General features: G+C 36.5%; 1 protein-coding gene across 2 annotated transcripts in view; it reads right to left on the bottom strand.

Moving 5' to 3' along the window:
• ADAM22 (ADAM metallopeptidase domain 22) overlaps nucleotides 1–22,682 on the bottom strand; it is a 210,911-nt gene that overhangs the window by 50,493 nt on the left and 137,736 nt on the right. For both annotated transcript variants that reach the window (XM_088018611.1, XM_028119778.2), the window contains exons 6-15: nucleotides 20,411–20,474; nucleotides 18,460–18,529; nucleotides 13,794–13,864; nucleotides 10,366–10,440; nucleotides 8,815–8,886; nucleotides 7,819–7,985; nucleotides 6,427–6,511; nucleotides 5,320–5,410; nucleotides 4,048–4,099; nucleotides 312–411 (exon numbers count right to left, since the gene is read on the bottom strand). In XM_088018611.1, the coding sequence (XP_087874737.1) occupies nucleotides 312–411; nucleotides 4,048–4,099; nucleotides 5,320–5,410; nucleotides 6,427–6,511; nucleotides 7,819–7,985; nucleotides 8,815–8,886; nucleotides 10,366–10,440; nucleotides 13,794–13,864; nucleotides 18,460–18,529; nucleotides 20,411–20,474 (847 nt within the window). The remainder of the gene's footprint in view (nucleotides 1–311; nucleotides 412–4,047; nucleotides 4,100–5,319; nucleotides 5,411–6,426; nucleotides 6,512–7,818; nucleotides 7,986–8,814; nucleotides 8,887–10,365; nucleotides 10,441–13,793; nucleotides 13,865–18,459; nucleotides 18,530–20,410; nucleotides 20,475–22,682) is intronic.

Raw genomic sequence — 22,682 nt, 5'->3', positions numbered from 1 at the left:
GTCAATTCCCCTGTTGAGCTCTGTGCTTGAGTCCGCTTGAGATTCTCTCTCCCTCCCTCTCTGCCCCTCCCCCAACTCACACACAAGCTCTCTCTCTCTCAAATAAATAAATCTTAAAAAAAAAAAAAACAATAGCCCAAAATACCAAAGATTAAAGCTGACTTCAGAATGCAGATATTTTGCATATCTAACATATGGACATAAAAGCCAAGTTGGAAAACTTTCTTTTTGTAAGATCCAATGGCTAGAAATTTACACTTAATAATACCCTAGAAAGATTAATAACTAATAACTCTGATCACACTTAGTACCTTAGAAGGTTTGTTGAAAAGACAGGCACCACCTCCACTATTCAGAAAGTCATGATACTCTTCAATATTACACTGGGTGAACTTTTTAGGAAGATAATACCTGTAAGGCAGAAGAAAAGCAGTAACTGGATATAATTTTAGTCCCCCTTGTCTGTATGTTAGTCTTAAACTTGAACATTGTTAAAATTGTAACATTATTCTTAAAAATGAAAGAATAAATTCCACATATGTACAGCATTTGTGTTAAATCCCTAAGACTTTGATTCTACCAGCATATTTCTAAATTCTCCATTTGGTGATTAATAGTGACTATGGGCTGTTCATTATTAGCATATGCATTCAAAAGAAACACACACATACCTATATTTTCAATCAAAGAACAGGAATAATGAGTCTTTCTTAAATATAAAAACTGGATCCCAAACTGCAGAAGATTTTACAAAATTACTGACTTATAATCTATGAATGTGCCAAAGTCATGAAAGTCAAAGAAAACTGAGGAACTGTTTCAGACTGAAGGAAGATAAGATTGATTCTGAACCATCTGTTAAAGTGGCATTTTTTGAAATACAGGGCTAATTTTGAGTGAGGGCTAAAAATTAGATAATTTTATTGGTTGCATTGTGGTTCTGTAGGAGAATGCACTTGTTTGTAGGCAATGCACACTGAGGTGTTTGGGGGTGATGAGGTACGATGCTAGTGACTTATGATTCAGAGGACAAAAAGGTTCTTTGTTACTATTCCTGCAACTTTTCTTATAAGATTATGTCAAAATACAAAAAAAAAAAAAAAAAGGTATACCAAAAAAAAAAAAGTATAAAAGGATCAGAAGAAAAAGAAATGTGGTGGGCGCCTGGGTGGCTCAGTTGGTTAAGTGACTGCCTTCGGCTCAGGTCATGATCCTGGAGTCCCTGGATCGAGTCCCACATCGGGCTCCCTGCTCAGCAGGGAGTCTGCCTCTCTCTCTGACCCTCTTCCCTCTTGTGCTCTCTCTCATTCTCTCTCTCAAATAAATAAAATCTTTTAAAAAAAGAAAGAGAAAAAGAAATGTGGCTAGAGAACAATTTGGCAATATGTATGAAGAACCTTCAAAATGAGAAATATCCTTAAATCTAGTAATTCTACTTTAAGAAATTTTTCTTGAGGAAATAACTAGCTATGTATACAAAGATGAATGAACAAAGGAACTTAGAGTAGCACAATTTGTAATAGCAAATGCCATGAAAATCATGTAAATGTTTAGAAGAAAACTGTTAACTGTTGATACATTAATAAAATAGAATACCATGGAATTATCAATAACATATCTATTATATTCAATGCTTTCTCAAAATTTTAATTTTTATACCTTTAAGTAGGACTGATTTTCATTTCAACATGCTTTCCAACACACAGCAGTGCGCAGAGACTTCAGAAAGTAGAAACGAGAGGGGAGGTGCCCACAGGAAATACAGGTCCATAATTAGTACTGTTGCGTGATGTCTGACACAGCTCAAATCATATAGAGCATCACGCCAGACGTTTTCTTTAAAAAGCTTTTCTCTTGCACACATCCATTTGATGTAAGAGGAGTTCTAATGCAAAGAGCTATGTACGTTTCTGAGTGTTGCCATTTGATTTTGCTACACATTATGCTTAGTCTAGGCAGACTGCCTATAAAATTTTGTTTTTAGTAATTAAGCAGAATAATCAACCATACTAAATAGCTTTTAAAAGACGAGAACCTCTAGCGTGGAATTTAGTAAGTGTTATAAAATTACAATTATGGATAAGGACTTTTATCATTCCCTTTTATTACTAAACAGAAAGTCCAAAGATATTTTGAAAAATATTTTAATACATGTTTGCATATACATTCCCTCTATCATTTATCTTCCTTTTCAAACATTTCTTGGGAGCTCAAAATGAAAATATCAATAAATATTTATTGAAAATCAAGTGTGTCAAGAGATTACGGTGTGAGGTCAAACAGAAATACCTATTAGTGTAGATGTAATCCTCAAAGATTCACAACTAATTGGTGAGGCAAAGCATAAGGACATACGGAATTAAATTACAATGCAGGAGTTAAAATTATAATAAATCTCAAATGGCTAGAAATGTGGTTAGAGAGAAAGAATTCCAAATGAAAAGAATATATCAAAGGAATCAAAAGAGGCTGGAAATTAATGTACATTTATGGTGAGCAAATTTTTAAGAAGCTTAAAATCCATGTAGGAGGGACACCTGGGTGGCTCAGTCAATTAAGCGGCTGCCTTCGGCTCAGGTCATAATCCCAGGGTCCTGGGATCGAGTCCCACATCGGGCTCCCTGCTCTGCAGGGAGCCTGCTTCTCCCTCTGCCTCTGCCTCTCTCTGTCTCAAATAAATAAATAAATAAATAAATAAATAAATAAATAATCTTTAAAAAAAAATCCATGTAGGATTATGGTTAGAAGATCAAAAAAGCTGGAAACCCCTGTATAACTATCATAATAAGCAAACCAACCATGAATAGCAGGGGAAAATGAGGTTATAAATGAGGATGAAGAAAGATTATGTATATCCAAGTATGGGAGGAAGAACTCTAAACCTTATTCTTCAGACAACAGAGACTCAACAAAAGTTCTGAGCAGGAAAAGGCTATGATTCATGTGCAGGAAGAGGAGAATGGAGGAATTTGTGCCTTATACATTCAATGAACTAGAACTGTATATTATCAGCATGGATAAATCTTAAAAACATAAAGATCAAAAAGAGCAAATCACAGAAGAGTACATATAGTATGACTCCTTTCATATAAACTAAAAACATGCAAAGCAATGCTATGTATTACTTCAACATACACATATAAACAATAAAAGTATTAAAAGGGGCTTGTGAATAATATGAACCAAATTGAAGACAGTAGTGACTTTGGCTGGGGTTGGGGAGCAACAAGAGAGAACAGAAGGGGGATTTAACTATGTAGGAAGTATTTTTTTAGGCCGGGTGATGGAATACAAGGGTTCACTCTTCTCTTTATGCCTTTTCAGTGAGGACGGAAATGGAATTCAGGAGGGGAGAGAGGGAGGCTGAAATTTGCCTGGGTATCTGGAATGTTATTAAGATAATAAAAGCTCAAGATGATAAAAGTTGAAAGTAAGGAGTAGTGATGATCTTGGCATGAAAGGAATGGTTGTACAATTTACTAAGAAAAAATAAATACAAGATTGGTGCCTGACAGTGTGTCGAAGGGTATAGAAATGAAAACCTGTCTCAGGAGAGCAGAGTATACACATCTCTTCCACACTCTGGCAGCTTGAAATCAGCCATTTTAGGAATACTTACACTACAAAAATCAGAGAAAGCTACAAATCCAGGTTCTTTTCTTGTTTTTTATTCTGAGAATCAGCTTACCAGCACACTACTGTTTACAACCCATTTAATTGGAATTGAAGACAAAAGAAAAGAAAATTAGTAGGTAAGCCATGAAGAACAAAGCTGTTCCTCACTTACATTTCTAGATGTAAGGCTAGATGAAAGGCTAACAAAGTCTTTGCTCTTCTATCTTAACTGACAACAACTGTTTTCATAAGTAAGAGACTATTTTATGAAAATATCTTATAATAGAGAGCCATTGAGAAGCTCTACATCCAATTTTCTTTTTAATGTCAATGGTGAGGTTCCACGCACTAAGCTGTTGGTGTCATATTCCTAAGGAGCCCACAGCACAGCAGAGAAAGGAAGTGAGTTATTTTCAAATAGAAGTGGCTTACCCAGTGTCTCCCATTATGCATCCAGACCATGTGTCCTCACATTTACACTCACCTAAGATAAAATGAATACAAATGCCTTTTTATAAAGTGAAAACAGGTGCATTAGAGTAGTTTTTAAAAGTATATCTTCACTTTATTCCTTAAATACCTTTAAGAAGTAATACCTGCTTTCTAAGTTTCCTTATATTTGAAGTTTTGCATGCAATTCATAATAACAAAAATCTACTTGGACCATATCAAGATTTTATAATTTTTACTAAATTAAAACCTTGATATTTTAACAAGTGGCCTTATTTTTAAAGCATTCATTAAAATGCTTTAAAATGGCTTAACAATCTAATACCATTGAAATAGCATCACTATAGGATTCTGGTTTCACAGTCCCTTATGGGAATTCTTACAATTTCTTGTCCAGTTTTAAAACCTCTGCACCAAAGCTGCTGATAGAAGGCAGTACAGTATATTGTTTAAGCAGAAAGGCTTAAACTACCTGGGTTCAAAACCTGGGCTTGCCACTTAATATATGAGTAATCTTGGAGGCATTACCCTTTTAACATCCAGTCACCTTATTCTGTAAAATGGGGCTAATAACGGGTATCTTGCAGGATTATCTTGAGGATTAAATGAGTATCTAGAAGTAGATAATACTGGCATTCAATTATCTGTCTTTTAATGGGCACTTCATAAATGGTAATAGTTATTATTAATATAAACAATCATTTATATGTTATTAAAATAATAAGATAAATATGATTCTAATCAACTTACTCCAAATACATGACTTTTGACTATTCCTGGTGAATTAACTTTACCTACTTGGGAAAATATATTCTTCCTAGATGCTAGTCCCAGCATAGTTTACCAGGTCCATATTTTACTGAGCCCTTTAGCAGGCAAACTCTCCTCTGTGGCCATACTAAGAGATGTTTTAAATAAACCATAATAAAACAGTATGCCTTGAACCTACACGCCTAGGATTCTCTACGAGACCATTTAAAATTACCAAACAGAGCTTATTTTGTCCTTTTTTAAATTCAACAATGAATTTATCATCACATAGCTTTAAATGTTAATTACACATGGAGACATTTTCACCTACAGGGCAAACATTATCTTGTATAACTTTTGAAGAAAATATTATATACCCCAGCTGTTTAACTTATACCATCACCCAAACTCGTTTGATTAAGCAACTGAATTTAAAATCTCATTCTCCAAAATATTTATAGAGAGTCTATTTTAAATACAACTAAACCACAAAGGTGAACTTACCACTTGCTAACTTTCTTTTGTCTGAGATGATACCAATATTATGGGCTAATGACTGGGCGAGTGTAACTGCCATTAAATCAGTTTTCCCAAACTGAAAAACAAGAGCAAAAACAAAATACGTGTAAATGGGAATTATTTTTTATTTAAGATGGGCCAGAAAAAAATGACACAACATAGTTGGAAATACGTAATTTCTAAGCCTCTTATTTAGTAGAGGTTAAACATACAGTAGCTAAAGCTGAACGATGGAGCATTTGAGAAAAAAGTTGTAAGAAATAAACCTATGTTTGATTCAATCTTATAGGGAAAACTAGAAGCCAGGGAATCACCACTTTTCGGGTTTAGAAAATTAAGTCTGAGTCCAAATTTCATTAGTGACATTTCTGAAAAACTTAATACTTGTAATATACATAAGTCAGTCTTTTAGAAAATAATAAAAGTAAATGTGTAAATTATTTGGAACTTGTTCATTTTTGTGTGTCCATTTGCATGCCCAAAATTTCCCCAAATTAAATAGAATGTGGCTTCAGAAAACAAATGGTATGAGTAACAGGAAGTGGTAATGATCTGTGGGCAAAAGAAACTTGAGACCTAAAGATACTTTTTTCAATATGTTGATTCAAGTATTTTTCTTTTAGATCACTTCCATCAGACTTAGTGCCTTAGGGGTAAAAGAAACTCTTTGGAAAACTTAGTCTATTTTTTTCTCCCAAACTTTGCCAAATATTGAAGAAGGAAGAATATTTCCAATTGGGTTGTTAGGTAGTCAGCCAATGCTTCAAGAATTACTCAGTTCTCCAGGAAATCAGCCAAAGCATAGATAGGGCCTTATTTTCAATAAGGATAAAAGTAAAGATTTTATCTATATAATTTGTAAATAGCTAAATTTGGAGATTATTCTAAGTAGAACATGAAAAGAATTATCAAATACTATCTTCCATTATTTTCCTATTCTCTGTCCTCCGGTCATTTATAGCAACCATATTGGTTGTGAATAAAACAACCTAACATCTAGAGAATAAGGAATATGAGAAATTATCTCTTAAATATTAGGAAAACATTTTCAGCCATCATACCACTTTGTATTGTACAGATGTTCACACCTACTTCATTCACGCCTCCTCCTTTCAGCAACGAGCAAATCCCACCAATATAAGCTGCCCCGCTCCGGCTACTCTCAAATTGACTTCCCCTTTTAGAAAAGGAAACGAAAAATGCTTACTGTTCAAAGTTCCAAGTATCACTGCACCTTTCATTATTAATTTACCACACTTACGTTCTCAATGCAAATACATTCCCATACTGTATACTTCTGAGGGAAGGGAGGAATGTGAATGTTATTTACACACATAACCAAAGAGAAGAGTTTCTGAGGGATGTTTCCCCACATGAGCAATAATACCTTCAACAGAACTATACCTGTTTTGAAAAAATCACTAATATGGTATACTCTGAGGAGGATACAAAATCACTTCTGTGGTATTTCTGACCAAAATGTCTAACTTGAATCTCTCAATGGGAAAACATCAGACATCCCCACAATGTGGAACATTCTATAAAATAACTGACCTACACTCTTCAAAAATGTTAAACCCAAAATAAACAATGAAAGGCTGAGGAAATCTCCCAAATTAAAGGAGACTAAAGGGACAGGACAATTAAATGTGATGCATGACCTTGTGTTGGGTCCTCAATGGGGGAAGGGAATTAGCTATCAAAGACATTGTTCAGACAACTGGAGAAGCCTGAATATAGGTTACTTAAAAGTATTGTATCACTGTTAAATTTTCTAGTTTTAATAATTTAATTTAATAAAAATTTTAATAAAATTTAATAAATTCAACAAAATTTTAATTAATAAAAATTCAATAATTTACTACGGTGATATAAGACAATGTCTTTTTATCTTTAGGGAATATACATGTATTTAGTAGTGAATGCCCAGTAAGTGAGTATCTCCAACTTGCTCTCAAATGGTTCAGGAAAAAAAAAATTGATAGACAGATAAATGGATGAAAGGAAAAAGGAAGGGAGGGAGGGAAAAAGGGAAGAAGGAAAGAAGGAAGAAAATCATAAACAAATGGGGCAAAATGTAAATAATTAATGAATCTGGGTAAAGAGCATATATTTCCTTGTAGTATTCCTGCAAAGTTCCTATAAATTTGAAATTGTGTAAAATGTAAAAGTTACCCAAAAATATACTCTTTTACTTCCATTTATAATTTCCTTCAACAGATCTTCCTTTACATAATAGGTTTTTTAAATGCTATAATATATAGTTTGCTATATATTCAAACTCAAATATATATTCAAATTCAAAACTAAACCTCTTATACTTTAATGACAACTTCAGACAATCTATACTTTAAAACTTCTTCCAAATGTGTCTGCCATGTCAAATCCTAATTGCATTATACTGGAGAAAGGCTACATCTCAGTTACAAGTAATACAGCATTCAACAGGGAACCAAAAAAAGTAATAAATTGTAAGTTACATACGAAAAAAGGTGAACTGCATCACTCTTCTCTTTGATAAAATCCCTCCTGTATTTCATAAACTCACGTAGAGTGATCAATGGATTTTCAGATATGGCGAACTTGTTGTCAGCTGCCCAGGTTTCCATAGCAACCAATACTATCCTTGTCTTCAGTTGGTCTTTATATATCTGGTATATTAACAAAAGGAATACACTAGCTATTGTGGTAAAATCAAATGATTTATGACCAGGATTATAAAGCTCCTCTTATGAAAACTCTTTGAGTTCTAGTTAAATGTAAAAAACTCTATTGTCCTTAAGGGAGATAATTATTTTTCTAATTCACATGCATTTTCCTTGAGTAACAGAGAGTCAAACTGTTCACAACTAATACCCAAAGAACAGAGGACTAATTAGAAATAAAAGATCACTTTTTTGCACCCTTTTTCAAGGATCTCCCTGAGTCTCTTTTCTGGCACCCTGGGGAAAGAATTCACGTATTCTTGGGTTTCCCAAGAGAAGAATGGAACAGCGAAGACTCCCCTAGGATATAATTTCTACATAACCCGACGGGTCCCAATTAAACTCATGGAGAAGGTACCCACATTGCCTTGTCAGGCAGAAAGTAAATATAGTAGGATTACTAGTGCATCATTCACACACAACCAGGCACTGTCTTGAAAATAGCTCAACCACCTGCTTCTCCAATGTTGGAAGTACACAATGAATATCTTCGTTAAGGACTGGGACTCAACTTTTTATTTTTCAGTGTGAAAAATATAAGGAGAAATTTCAAGCATCAATCCATGGGTAACTTTGACCACCTCCTTTTATCATCTTCCCAGCCAGAGATCAAAAACAATAAAGTCCACTGCAAGGTTACTAGGGACTTACATATGGGACACCTTGCCTAAAGTGCAATTCAGAGCACCGAAAATATAAGAACCATATTAACCATTCTGTTAGCAATCAGGAGATGAAATTCCTCTATGGCAATATTGAATCGATTGATACTTACTAAATCCGCCATGTTCACCACAGATTTCGCATATGTATTGGTATGTACAACTGAAAGCCGATGTTTTTTAAACTGAAAGCAAAACAAAACAAAACAAGTGAAGGGCTTCCAAATAATCACCTCAGCAGAGAAAACATAGTGTACCTGAAATATCTCTATGGCTTTCTGTAAAAAAATTATAAGAGCTGAGAACTAGTTCTTTACATGCTGTGTAGTCTGAGGAAAGGTTCTTAAGAATCTGAGGCCTCAGTTTACTTAACTGCCAGAGGAAGTAAAAAATACCTATTCCATCCATTTCACAAGTTTATTTTTAACACAGAATTGTTATTCAAAATGATAAAAACATATGAAAGTTGTCTACGAATTGCAAGACATACAAATATAAGTAAGGTGGATAGCCAGAAAAAGTGTATGTGAATAGTATGAAATATCATCACGAAATAGCATGTAAAACCTGATTTCTGGCTTCCCTTAAAATTAGCATCCCTGGTGATAACTAGCAAGTACTGAGAGGCAGCCACTCCCATTAGACAGGCCATGTATCTTTTCTTTTGCCACAGGCCTCACCCCCTCCCTATTGTTTTACATCTGGCTTACTTCATTTGTGTTACCTGCCTACAGATCTCTGCAGGTATCTGAATGTGCGCTATCTTAAAAAGTCAAAATAATATGTTCTTACAACTTATTCTGATCATGTAAAAATCTCAGGAAACAGTAACATTCACTGACTTCCAAGAGGTTAGAAAGATAAAACTTAGTTCTAGCCTGAACAAAGAAGAACTCAATCTGGATTTTATTATTATTATTATTATTATTGGCAACAATAGGTGATTGATGTTTGTTTAATCATATGCAAACAAATGACACATTTTCCCCCAAATAAATCACTCAAAGTAAATTAAAACGCACTTATCCCTGAAATTAAGTAAAATTCAGCAATGTGCATCACGGAACATGTTTAGTTTAAAACTCTGGTTACATAGAGCAATTAACATTATAACTCACTGCTGTGCTGTAAATGTAAGCTACTTCCTGCAACATGCCCGTGCACTGAATATACACACTCTGGGTCAAAATAAATGACTCAGCAAGAAGGAAGTTTTGCCAGATTCCTATCCTAAAATCTTCACTGCTTGCCTATATGTAAACATTTCCATATGGTTTGTTGCATAGCAGGCCAGAAATTGAAAAACTGCTTTTCTTTTATCAGCATAAGTTGTATGCTGCAAACTAAAGTGTCCCATTACTGGTGCCTCACTGATTTCATCAAAATACAAATATTCATTAAGCAAATCCAAAGGGCTGACTAACTCTAAATCAAAGAAATATTTCTGGAATGTCACAAAATACTGCTAGTTACTTCTACCTAACAATGTTTCCAATTTAAAGGTTGTTACTGCCTAACAAAATACATTTGGCTACATACACAAATGTCTTTTCCAAGTTACAATTTTCTGGGTTTCTTGTTTCTTCTAAACATATTTCTGCATCCACCAGTTTTACCCCTTGGCACACACAGGTTCAAACGACAAAAAATTTAGCACATCCTACCATTAGATGATCGTTGACAATCATCAGCTCAATATATTTGGTCTCCTCCTCTATGTTACGAGGATGTCGACGAAGCTGCAATATGGTAAAGGAAATAGCACCTACATAAGCCCCCTGAACTTGGCTGCGGAAAACTAAAAAATATGTTACATATTATGTTACATATTATACTGTACCCTTTTTCCAAACACTTGTGATTTCCAACACTCACAGCCCCTGGCAGCCACTTTTCTACTGTTTTGTGAGTTTGATTTTTTTTTTTTTTTTTTTTTTTGTTCCACATATAAGTGATACCCTGCAGTATTTATCTTTTTCTGTCTGGTTTATTTCATTTAGCATAATGCCTTCCAGGTTCATCCATGTTGTCACAAATGATAGGATTTTCTTCTTTTCCAAGGCTGGATGAAACTCCACTATATATATACACACCACATTTTCTTGATCCAGTCATTTGTTGATGGACACCAACACTGTTAACACTATATTATGTAACTGAAATTTGCTGACATAACTTAAATGTTTTCACCAAGGGGGAAAAAAAAAGGTAAATATGTGAGGTGATGGATGTACTAATTAACTCAATGGGGGGGTTTCCTTTCTATATAGATAGATAGACAGATAGATGATATACATATAATCATCCCATTGTATACTTCAAGTATCTTAACAATTTTGTCAATTAATTATACTACAATAAGGCTGAAAAAAGTGTTTTTAATTTAAAAAACTAAAACATGAGAGAAATAAACATTTCCACTTTTACTCCTTCAGAATTTTTTTCATTTTTGTCGATTTTACTCAATTTTTGAACAGGTAATAAATTCATATGATTCAAAGATTAAATAAAGAACTATAAAGAGGTTCAAGATCAAATTCTTCCTCTCACTTCTGTTCATCTACCTAGTTGCTAACCTTTCTCCCCACAACGGGTATAGCACAGTTACTGGTTTCTTCCAGAAATATTTATGGATATAAAATCGAACATAACATATATTTTATTTAGTACTTCTATTTATTTTACTAGCTTTTGCATCAGGCAAAATCAGGTTATTTTCATTTACCAGTTTATCTTGGAGATTGTAACACATGAAGTGCATTCTTTCTGGTTTAATTTAAGCTTCTGAGGATCTCAGAGAATACAGGGGGTGTCTAGTGGACACTTTTATTCTCTAATCTCCAAATTTGGGATTGAGAATGCCATTTCTTCCTCTGATATGGTTCATGGGATCCCCCAAATGATATAAGAGTTTTATTAAGATAGTTTCGAGAGCTTCCAGGCAGTTTTGTTTTATCTATTACAGCTATGTTATATCTGTCTGTTCAACAACGAATTTTCTCCATCTTCAAAATCATGATTAGTGGATGCTACTGGTAGGAGAAACTAAGGCAGCCATATGCCTTGGTTCCCTGCAGTTCATCTATAACACAGTCTTTAACAAGAGTTGTAAAATTAACTTTTTCCATTATGCCACACTTATCATATGATCTCACTTGTATGTGGAATTTAAGAAACAAAACAGAGGATCACAGGGGAAGGGAGGGAAAAATTAAACAAGAGGAAATCAGAGAGCGAGACAAACCATAAGAGACTCTTATCATAGGTAACAGACAGGGTTGCTGGAGGGGAGGGAGTTGGAGGGTGGGGTGACTGGGTGATGGACATTGGGGAGGGCATGTGATGTAATGAGCACTGGGTATTATATAAGACTGATGAATCACTGACCTCTACCTCTGAAACCAATAATACATTATATGTTAATTAATTGAACTTAATTAAAAAAATAAAAAATTTGAGGAAAAAATAAAATTATCCTATTCTCTGATCTCATAATTCATGAAAATAAACACTATTTCAAATTAAATCTTGTTGGCAATCTTCATTTATTTAACTGGGCCTCAATACATACATATATTCACAAAATACATAAAGCTCCTGGTAGCAATTCATGGAACCCAAAGCCTTCTGAGAGGCATGTATAAAGCATATATGGTTATAAGCATTTCTCTGAGACTAGACTTATTCTAAGTCAGAATCTGAACTCCACCACTGGGTAACTCATTATTACCCTGGGCAAGGTTCTTAAGCTTCTTACGCTTCAATGTCCTTAGCAGTAAAATGGGGATAATAATAATAATACCTTGTTCATTAGAGTGTTATGAGGATTAAATGAGTTAATACAATTAAAATTTTTAGAAGACAGCCAGGCACAGATACCTGTGCCTCAATAAAACAAACAAAAACCAATTATTATTCACATTAGAAATGTGCCTATAAAGTTATTTTATTTCATACTTATTGAACATATTTTAAACAGAAGATAACTGGTTTCTTACTAGAAATCTTACTAGAGATCCATTTCTCTCACCCTGTGTTTTTTATGCCAAACACACATACATAATACATGATATCTTAATTCTAATAACCAGGGTTCTGTTGTTTCCTTTTCTTTTTTGAGTATACTGGACACACGATGTTACATTAGTTTCAGGTGTACAACCTAGTGATTCAACTTCATACGTTATTCTGTGCTCACTGCAAGGGTGGCTGCCATCTGTCACCAGACAACACTCTTAAAATATCACTGACTATTCCCTGTGCTGTGCCCTTTACCCCCACGACTTACTCATTTCCTACCTGGAAGCCTGTGTCTCCCACTGCCCTTCACCCATGTTGCCCATCTCTCCACTCACTTCCCTCTGGCAACCACCAGTTTGTTCTCTATATTTACAGACCTGATTTTGCTTTTTGTTTGTTTATTCATTTTATACATCTTAGACTCCACAAATGAGAGAAATCATATGGAATTTTGATGACTAGAGTTCTTATTCTATCTCAACCATTTCCCAGCTCTACGTTTCTGGTCATTTTCACATTTCAAAGACATCATTTTCTTTTCCTGTGAAAGGGGATTAACAGTACCTATACTTCATGTGGTGTAAAGCAGGATACAAGGACTTATTATTTTTGCTAAGTCCAAGATCCACTGAACATTCATAAAGTGGACATCCTGAGTTTATATCCCAGACTCCAACGTAGCTCAAGGGTGACAAGAGCATTCTGTGGCTTTAAAACCTGATGGATTCCCTCTCAAGGGGGTATCTTTATAAGTAGAGTCCATGACGTGAAACAACCCAGGCAAGAAAAGAGGCCTATGATAGAAAGAACCAGAGATGCCATAGGTAGGGCCATAATCTGCCTTTATGATGAATAACCATATTATCAACACTATCATGAGTCCTTTTTGAGTCTATAAAACAACATGACCTCCCTCCACAGCTCCTACAGATCTGTCATCTTACTGTTTACCACACCCTGACAAATGCCTGAACTAAGACTTAACCTCTTATGGAGACTTAATGTAGAGTTAAACAACTGGCAGTTGCCAAGTGTTTTTAAAACGTCATGGAATATACCTGTGAATACATACCTGCCGTTTACTTCTTTTTGGTCTTGCCTTCAAAATAAATTTTGGTGGAGTGATGTGTACTTGCTGAAATTCTAAAAGGAAATAAAAATAAATGAATTTAGTGCATTTGCCAGGTTTCTTTCAGACAGGGCAAAGTTTTACTATCCCTTCGTCATATAAATTATATAATTATATTCAATTTAGTTATTAACTATTAGCAATTGTTATAGTAAATAATAATTAATATAAATCATAACTTACAAATTATACAATTATAACTATATGGTTATAAATTTTATAATGTATGTTACACTTAAAGATAATATAGAACATTAATCAAAAAAATTGTGTTCATATGAATACTAAATAAAATATATCATGAATGAATACAATTTAAAAAATTTATCTCCAAATTTTTCTCATATTTTTCCTATAAATACTACCACATTCTTTCTCAAGAATCTTCTGAATAGCCAGCCTAGCCTTCCAAGACTGACCCTTCATTAAAGAATGACACACCAAGTGCTGGTGAAGATGTGAAACAACTAGATCTCTCAGATAGTGCTGATGAGAGTGTCAAATGGTATAACCACTTTAAGAAAAAGGTTCAGCAATTCTCATACAACCGGAGTTCTCAGAGTGCAGTTCAAAAACTAAAGACATCAACGTTACCTGGGGACTTGTGGGAAATGCAAACTCTCATAACCCATCCATGATGTACTGAATCAAAAACTCTAGAAACTGGTACAGCCAGTTTGAGAGGAAGTTCCTCTCAAAAAATTAAAATAGAAATACCATTTGATCCTGCAATCCCACTTCTGGGTATATAGTCAAAGGAATTGAAATCAGGATCTCAAAGACATACCTGTCCTCCCATGTTCATTGTAGCATGATTCACAATAGCCAAGATATAGAAACAACCTCAAAATTCATCAGTGGATGAATGGATAAAGAAAATATGGTATGAATATGCAACAAAGTATCATTTGGCCTTAAAAAAAAAAAAAAGAAATCTTTCCATTTGTGACAACACGGATGAACCTGGAGGACATTACACTAAGTGAAACTAGCCAGACACAAAAGGACAAATACTACATGATACCACTTATATGAGGAATCTGAAATAGTCAAACTCCTAGGAGCAGAAAGTGGAATGATAGTTGCCAGGAGCTGAGAAAAGTGGGAAGCAGGGAGGTATTAGTTGAAGGGCACAAAGTTTCAGTTGTACAAGATGAATAAGTCCTAAAGATCTCCTGTACAGCAGAGTGGCCAGAATTAATAATACTATATTGCATATATAAATTTTGTTAACAGTGTAGATGTTACATTGTATTCTTTTCACTACTGCTACTAATACTACAATAACAATAACAAAGACAGTGGGAAGAAACTTTTGGAGTTATGGGTACGCTTATGGCATAGATTATGGTGATGACTTCATGGATGTACATTTATATCCAAACTCGTCAAGTTGTATGCATTAATTACGTACAGCTTTTCTCTAATGTCAACCGTATCTCAATTAAGGGGCTTGAAAAAGCCCTCTAGACATGGAGCCAGCAGCCTGTGATTCTCTGATACATTCTGCAGTTTGAGAAACACTATTATACAGTCAAATACACACCTACCTTAAGACCCGGTATTTCCACTGCCAGGTATTTGACAGAAGAAATATAAACACGTGTCCACAAAACAGATTTTTATTAGAAGGTTTAGAGTCCTTTTATTCGTAATAGCCAAAAACTGGAAACAACCCAAATGTCCATCAACAGAATGGATAAAAGACTGTGGTAACTTTAAACAGCAGAACAGGGGCGCCTGGGTGGCTCAGTCGTTAAGCGTCTGCCTTCGGCTCAGGTCATGATCCCAGGGTCCTGGGATCGAGCCCCGCATCGGGCTCCCTGCTCGGCGGGAAGCCTGCTTCTCCCTCTCCCACTCCCCCTGCTTGTGTTCCCTCTCTCGCTGTGTCTCTCTCTGTCAAATAAATAAAATCTTAAAAATAAATAAATAAATAAACAGCAGAACATACTCAGTAATTACAAAGAATGAACTGTTGCTCACCTCTCACAACATTAATCTCCTGGGCACATGCTAAGCAAAAGAAGCTGAACACAGTGTGTGATTCCATTTGCATGAAGACCTAAAACAGGCTAACCTAAAAGTCAGAAAAGGGATTGCAGAAGTGTGTGGTGCTGACTGGGAAGAGGCACAAAGGAAGGTACCAGGATGATGGGAATGTGCCAAATCTCACCAAGTGAGTGCACGTGTGCCAAATCATCTAATGCTATACAAGATTTATATATTTCCTGGTAGGAATTTTAAAAACAGACTGTGCTAAGGGGTCTGTAGGAAATAAATAAACTTTTCTCAAATGTTTTCTTAGGGACAGTAATCCTAAGAGATATGTCATATAAAACAAAACGTTCCACAAGTTAAACAAGTTTGGGGAACATCTGATCATATTCTATCTCTAGGAAATACAAAATGCATAGCAAGACAAAGGTATTGATAATCCAGGACCCAGGAAAACTTTATTAAATCTAAAATAAAAAAAGCTTACTCTTGAGCTTATTTCACTAGAATTTTTTTCTAATTTATCATAAATCCAAGCATCTAGAAAGACAAATAACACTCTTAAAATTGACAGTGCCAACTTCTGACAAGAAAAGAAAACCAGAAACTAATTGAGACAGACCTGAGTTTTGGAAGAAGACGTTGAAAGTTAATTTTAATTACAGCAAAACTGCCAAGTCATCTTTAAAGTTTCTGTGGGAAAGTAACCCTGAACAAAGTTTTTTTAAAAATTGTATGATTAGGGGCGCCTGGCTGGCTCAGTCGGTAGAGCGTGCAACTCTTGATCTCAGTGCTGTAGGTTCAAGCCCCACGTTGAGTATAGAGATTACTTTAAAATAAAATCTTAAAAAAAAAAAAAAGAATCCACTATGATGGAAAACATTTCATTCTAAAAAACAAATTGCACAATTGGATTACATTAAAGTCCTTATGGGGATCCTTATTTATTACTTTAAATATTAATTAATGTTCATTGCTTCCAATAAGACCTATTAGATTGTAGCTTTATTCTCAGGAACCTAGTCATGATTTACTTTCCTCCCACAATAGGGACTGTAAAAAGTTTCATACTGTCTGAAGGAACAGCCTAAAGTGTCTGTGTAAAGTAAGAGCATCTATATGCTTATTTGCAGATTTTTCAAAATAGTGAGTTCCGTAAAACAGGATCCTCTATCCCTTCTGCAGCTGGAGAGAAGAACTGGGCAGAAGATCAAGGAGTTAGAAAGCTACTTTAGAGAAGGGACCTTAGCAAACACTCATTTCATTTTCCAATGAGGAAACAATGTAAATTTTTCTTTTTTAAGTTTTTACTTAGGTAATCTCTACACCCAATGTGGGGCTTGAACTCATGACCCCGAGATTAAGAGTCACATGCTCTTCCAACTGAGCCAGCCAGGCACCCCAACAATGTAAACGTTTGAGTGGTTTTCCTAAGCAGTAGTTTATAAGGATGTGCTCTTAGTCGGATGATTCTACCACTTCCCCTGCGCCTCTCTCCAAGCACACATTCTCACACTGGCACGATCCACACCCTGCTCAGTCCCAGACTAGCTGTCGGACCCTGGAAAAGACAGGCTGGCTGAGCCTGTTTCTTCATCTACAAAATGTGAATAATTCTATCAATCTCACAGAGCTATAGCGAAGATAAAAATGAGATTAAAAATTAGAATGTACTATAGCCGTGGTCAGGGCTCACTAAGGAGGAAAGGAAGCTTCTCCACATTAGACATTCTGAGTGTGTTCTACCTTCAGTAGGAGAAAACCGGTTAAGTCCTGTAGAGCCAAAGACAAATGCACTCCATACAATCACTGCTCCACTAACGAGCAAAGTATAAGTACTCTGCCCTACTTGTGATGTGAAGATTTGGAAGCAACTCAAACTAAGATCTATAAATAAATGTAAACAAACACACATGAGAAGCAAAGACTAATTTCACAAAAAAAAGCACATAAAAATAAAAAGCATTAGGGGCACCTGGGTGGTGCAGCCGGTTAACGGTTTGACTCTTGGCGTCAGCTCAGGTCAAAATCTCAGGGTTGTGAGATCGAGCCCTGTGTCAGGCTCCGTGTTAATTGGGGAGTCCGCTTGAGATTCTGTCTCTCCCTCCCCTTCTGCCCCTCCCCCCTCTCTAAAATAAATAAATAGATCTTTTTTAAAAAATAATAAAAAGTGTTAATCTATAATCGTTCTTTCTTAAAATGGTGAGGCAAAAAGAGATGAGGAAAACAAATAGGAAAATGATTACAAGTTCATCCCTGTGTTAACAGAATCAGTATCTCATTGAAAGTGAAGTTTTCTATATTTTGTCTATGCAGACCAATTTTTGCCCTAACATTATTTCTCCACTCAGAAATACCTTGCTCTTTTTCTAATTTTAAAAAGTCTTCTTCAATGTGCTCAAACTGTATCTTTCCAAACTCATCCACTACAAACATGAAGTCAGTTTGCATTTTATTCTCCCTCTTGATGTCCTTGACTTGACGTCCCTTTCTCTCTAAAATTGTTATGAGCAGTCATGAGCTAAGGGTATTCCACATATAGATTAGCTCTAAAGCACTCAAATGAATTATTAAAGTTGACTTTTTTTTCAAAGTCATAATATGAATATCATACCAGATGGAAGATCATCCAAAGGAAATTCAAACAGTCTGGACTTGTAAACTGAATGAAAATGGAAATCCTCCTGAAAGAACACAAATAACCAAGATTAAGCACAGGCAACCAGTTATCTCCAGTCTCAGGCAATGAGAGCTGAAGAAGCTGAGACTCCTAAAATAACCACAGCCTGACTACGCACTCTCCTGGATTTGAAAAGGCAATGGGCCACCTCACAACCCTCTCCTGCTCCCAGATTCCCCCAGCACGTATTAGAAACAAAATGCCTCTGCAGACAGAGAAGCCAAAGCCTGTGGTAATGGAAAATAAATGAATGAACCTATTTCCCCAAGGAGAAGTAAGACATCTGGGAAAATGGGCTAATACTTTTTATAACTGGTCCCTTTCCATGGATCCCTGACCCACTTTTAGAGCCAGACAGTTTTGCCAGGCAAAGACTGCAGAGCTCACACTCGTCTCATATCAGGGAGTTAAGATGACTGGCGTAAGTAGATGGCCAAATGGACCTTGCTCCAAAATTCAAATGTCATACAAGTTCTGTGACAAACCAATAGACAAAAAGCCATGTTTCATCTAAGAAAAATTAATGAACATTCAAATAATTATTTCTGGCTCCTTTCAATTAAAAAAAATAGAATGTCATAAACAGTCAAGTTTCATGATATTGTTGTAAAAAATTTCACCTGTCCAGGCAAAGTGATATAAAAGTCAACAACAGGCATCTAGAAAATACAATACAATACAAATAGCTTCCCCTGGGCACGTGGGTGGCTCAGTCAGTTAAGCGTCTGCCTTTGGCTCAGGTCATGATCCTGGGGTCCTGGGATTGAGCCCCTCATCAGGCTCCTTCCCAGCGGGAAGCCTGCTTCTCCCTCTCCCACTCCCTCTGTTTGTGTTCCCTCTCTTGCTAGTCTCTCTCTGTCAAATAAATAAAATCTTTAAAAAAAAAATAAAAACAACAACAACAAAAAAGTTAAAAATAATTCACTTCCCTTTATGGGAGGCAAAACAGTGTATATTTTTAGAAATTACTTGCCTAAGTGAACAATGTTGAATACAAGGAAGAATATCTGTGTGCACAGAGCAAGAATGGAAGTGTATTATGTTTCTCTCTGCAGTCTACAATATAAACTCAATGCTTTTCTAATTTGTGGAAAATGCATGTTGCAACTAAAAGGAAGGAGAGAATTAAGAAAACTTAGATTTCCCTACATTTCATCAGCACAAGGCCCTACAGACAACAGGCAACAGAGAAAAATCTGAAATCTAGAAAAGAGAGGTGGAAAATAACATTTCTATTGAGTTGGTCTGTTAGAGACTGAATGTTTGTGTCCCCCCACAAAACTCATATGTTTAGGCCCTCATTCCCAATGTGACTGTATTTGGACAGGACCTATGAAAAAGCAATAAAGGTTAAAATAGGTCTTCAGGGTGGGGTGGGGCAGGTGCCCTTATAAGAAGAGACACCACAGCTCTGTCTCTCTGCTATGTGGACACACAGCACGGAGGAGGCCATCACAAGCCAAGGACAGAGCCTTCAACAGACACAGACCCTGCCAGCACCTGGATCTTGGACTTCCAGTCACCAGTGTGCGAAATATGTGCGAAAATAAATTTCTGTTGTTTAAGCCCCCCACTATGTTGTTATGACTGCCTGAGCAAACTAAGACAAATCATAGCACATTATGGTGGAGAAAGAACAAAAATGGAGGCTTCAGAACACCTCAGAAAGTATTTCCAATATACAGAGTAAAACACAGACTTAAAAAAACCCACTTGTGATTTTGACTTAGTATTTAATTTTATATATATGGATATATTTATATTTATTATCCTGACTCTAAAAATAAGAAAATAAAATAGAGACAAAAAGAGGAGGAAAAAAGAAGGGGAAAAGCTCCCAATCTCAATTTTTACATTTGCCACAGAAAACAGAAGGAGCACTTACTTGGGAGGTGTCATTTTCTTCTGGTTCAATGAGATAGGTGTGGTTCCCATCGTAGAACATCCCACTGCCAAGGACAAGAAAATAATTATGCATGGCTATTGACTCTTGCCTCAGAACAGGATCATTTTAAAATCAGCAGCTGCCAGAGAACTAATTTACTTCTCAACACTTACCTCCCAGTCCTACCCATCACCACCAGATACACACCACATACCACACACACACACACACACACACTGCATACAGATTACATACCACACACATCCCCAAAACTATACCGCACATATGCATACACACTGTACCATACCACACATGCGTGTGCATACACACACACACCACTAAGAGGGAAAGGCCCCTCCCTCTGACTCCGCATAATTCTGACCCTTCCCCAAGTTCAGGATCATCATTCTATAATTGTGGTCTGTTATCCTCCCTCCAACACATAATTCCAAAACTTTAATATGCAAATAGTCATCTGGAGAGCTTGCAAAAACGTAAAACTTTCAGGGCCTTCCTCAGATTTCTTGGCGAGGGCCCAGGAAGCTGCATTTTGAACAAATCCCAGGCGCTTCTGATGCAGATTGTGAGGGCTCTATTGAGAATTGCCTTCCTACCACACACCTAGAAGATGCTCTCGTAACAAGAGGTGACACATTTCAACAGCTTACCAGGAGCTGAAAACTTTACACTCGTTTCATCTTTTCCACAAATGTGTGAAGGAGTTACACTCATACATTTGCCTATACTCATTTTACAGGGAAGGAAACCAAAGCCCAAAGAGATGAAGTAACTTGCCCAAATTACATAACCAGGAGGAACAGAGGCAGGGAGAGAGAGAGGCCAGGCAGATTGGTTCCTGAATTGTCCACCTGCAATTGGCTACCTCTTCACCCACTCACTCATTCAGCACACATTTAAGCACCTACGATGCACTGCTCTAGGTGCTAGGGATACAGCAGTGGACAAAAGAGACCAATTCTCTGCCCTCATGGTGCTGATGTACATTCTAGGGTGGATGGACCAAAAAAAAAAAAAATCATCAACAACTAAATATATATGAGGTGGTGAAAAATTCTAGGGAGGAAAATAAAGGGTTAAGGGCAATAAATGGTACCAGAGGTGTAGAGACCAAGGAAAGAAGACTGTTGATTTATATAGTCTTAGAGAAAGGCTTTCTAAAGAAGATGGCACTTGAACAAAAGATCTGAAAGAAGTGAAGGGATGAGCCATAAGGATATCTGTGCAAAGACCATGTCAGACTCGAGCCCTAAGTGTGCTCCAGGAACATCAAGGATGCAGAGTGGCTGGAGGAAAGGGATGAGGGGAGGGCCATAAAATGAGATCAGAGGAAGAGTGGGGACCACACGAGGCAGGCCTTCTAAGGGCGGCGGCTTTTACTCTGAGAGACATGTGGAGCCACTGCAGGGGTTTAAGGAGAGGAAAACACAATCACTCTTAAATTTTAAAATAATTGCTCCAACTGCTATGTTACAATAGTCTTTTGGATGGCAAGGATAGAAATGGAGAAGTTATCTCGGTAATCCAGGTGAAAAAAGAGGGTAGCCGCCTAGATCATCGTGGTATTGGTGGAGATGATGAGAACTGGTTGAATTCTGGATACTTTTCAGGAGTAGAACTAACCAAGAGGAATTATTGGCAGATTTGAAATGGAGTATGCAAGAGTCATGTCAGTGAAGACTCCAAGGTTTTGACCTGAGCAACTGGTGAGAGAGAATTCCCAGTTAATAAAATGGGAAAAGCCACAGGAAGGACAGAACGGGCTAGGCACATGCAAGCAGGATGCAGGGAGGGGGCATCAATCTGGAGTTGGGTTTTGATCTCTTAGGCTGGAGATGACTATCAGCCAATTGAGGAATCCTCTGGAGGGCATTTTAATCTACATATGGCTTCAGCTCCACCCAGAGAGATCCCAATGAGCCACTCCTTTTATTTTTTTTTTATTTTTTTAAGGTTTTATTTATTTATTTGACAGAGAGAGATACAGCGAGAGAGGGAACACAAGCAGGGGGAGTGGCAGAGGGAGAAGCAGGCTTCCGAGCAGGGAGCCCGATGTGGGGCTCGATCCCAGGACCCTGGGATCATGACCTGAGCCAAAGGCAGACGCTTAATGACTGAGGCACCCAGGCGCCCCAAGCCACTCCTTTGAGAGCACGATTCTTCTACTGAGATCAAAACCCCTTGTAATGCAAAAGAAACGTGTCTTATCATTCAGGCATTTGAGCGGGCACAAGGTGGGATCTTCGGGAGTCAT

The sequence above is a fragment of the Eumetopias jubatus genome, unplaced genomic scaffold, assembly GCF_037043125.1.
Source record: "Eumetopias jubatus isolate StellerSeaLion01/CBP00866 unplaced genomic scaffold, mEumJub1_p1.0 scaffold_14, whole genome shotgun sequence".
NCBI classification, from domain to species: Eukaryota; Metazoa; Chordata; class Mammalia; order Carnivora; family Otariidae; genus Eumetopias; species Eumetopias jubatus.
The sequence above is the reverse complement of the archived record's forward strand: the minus strand, read 5'-3'. Positions and strand labels throughout refer to the sequence as shown.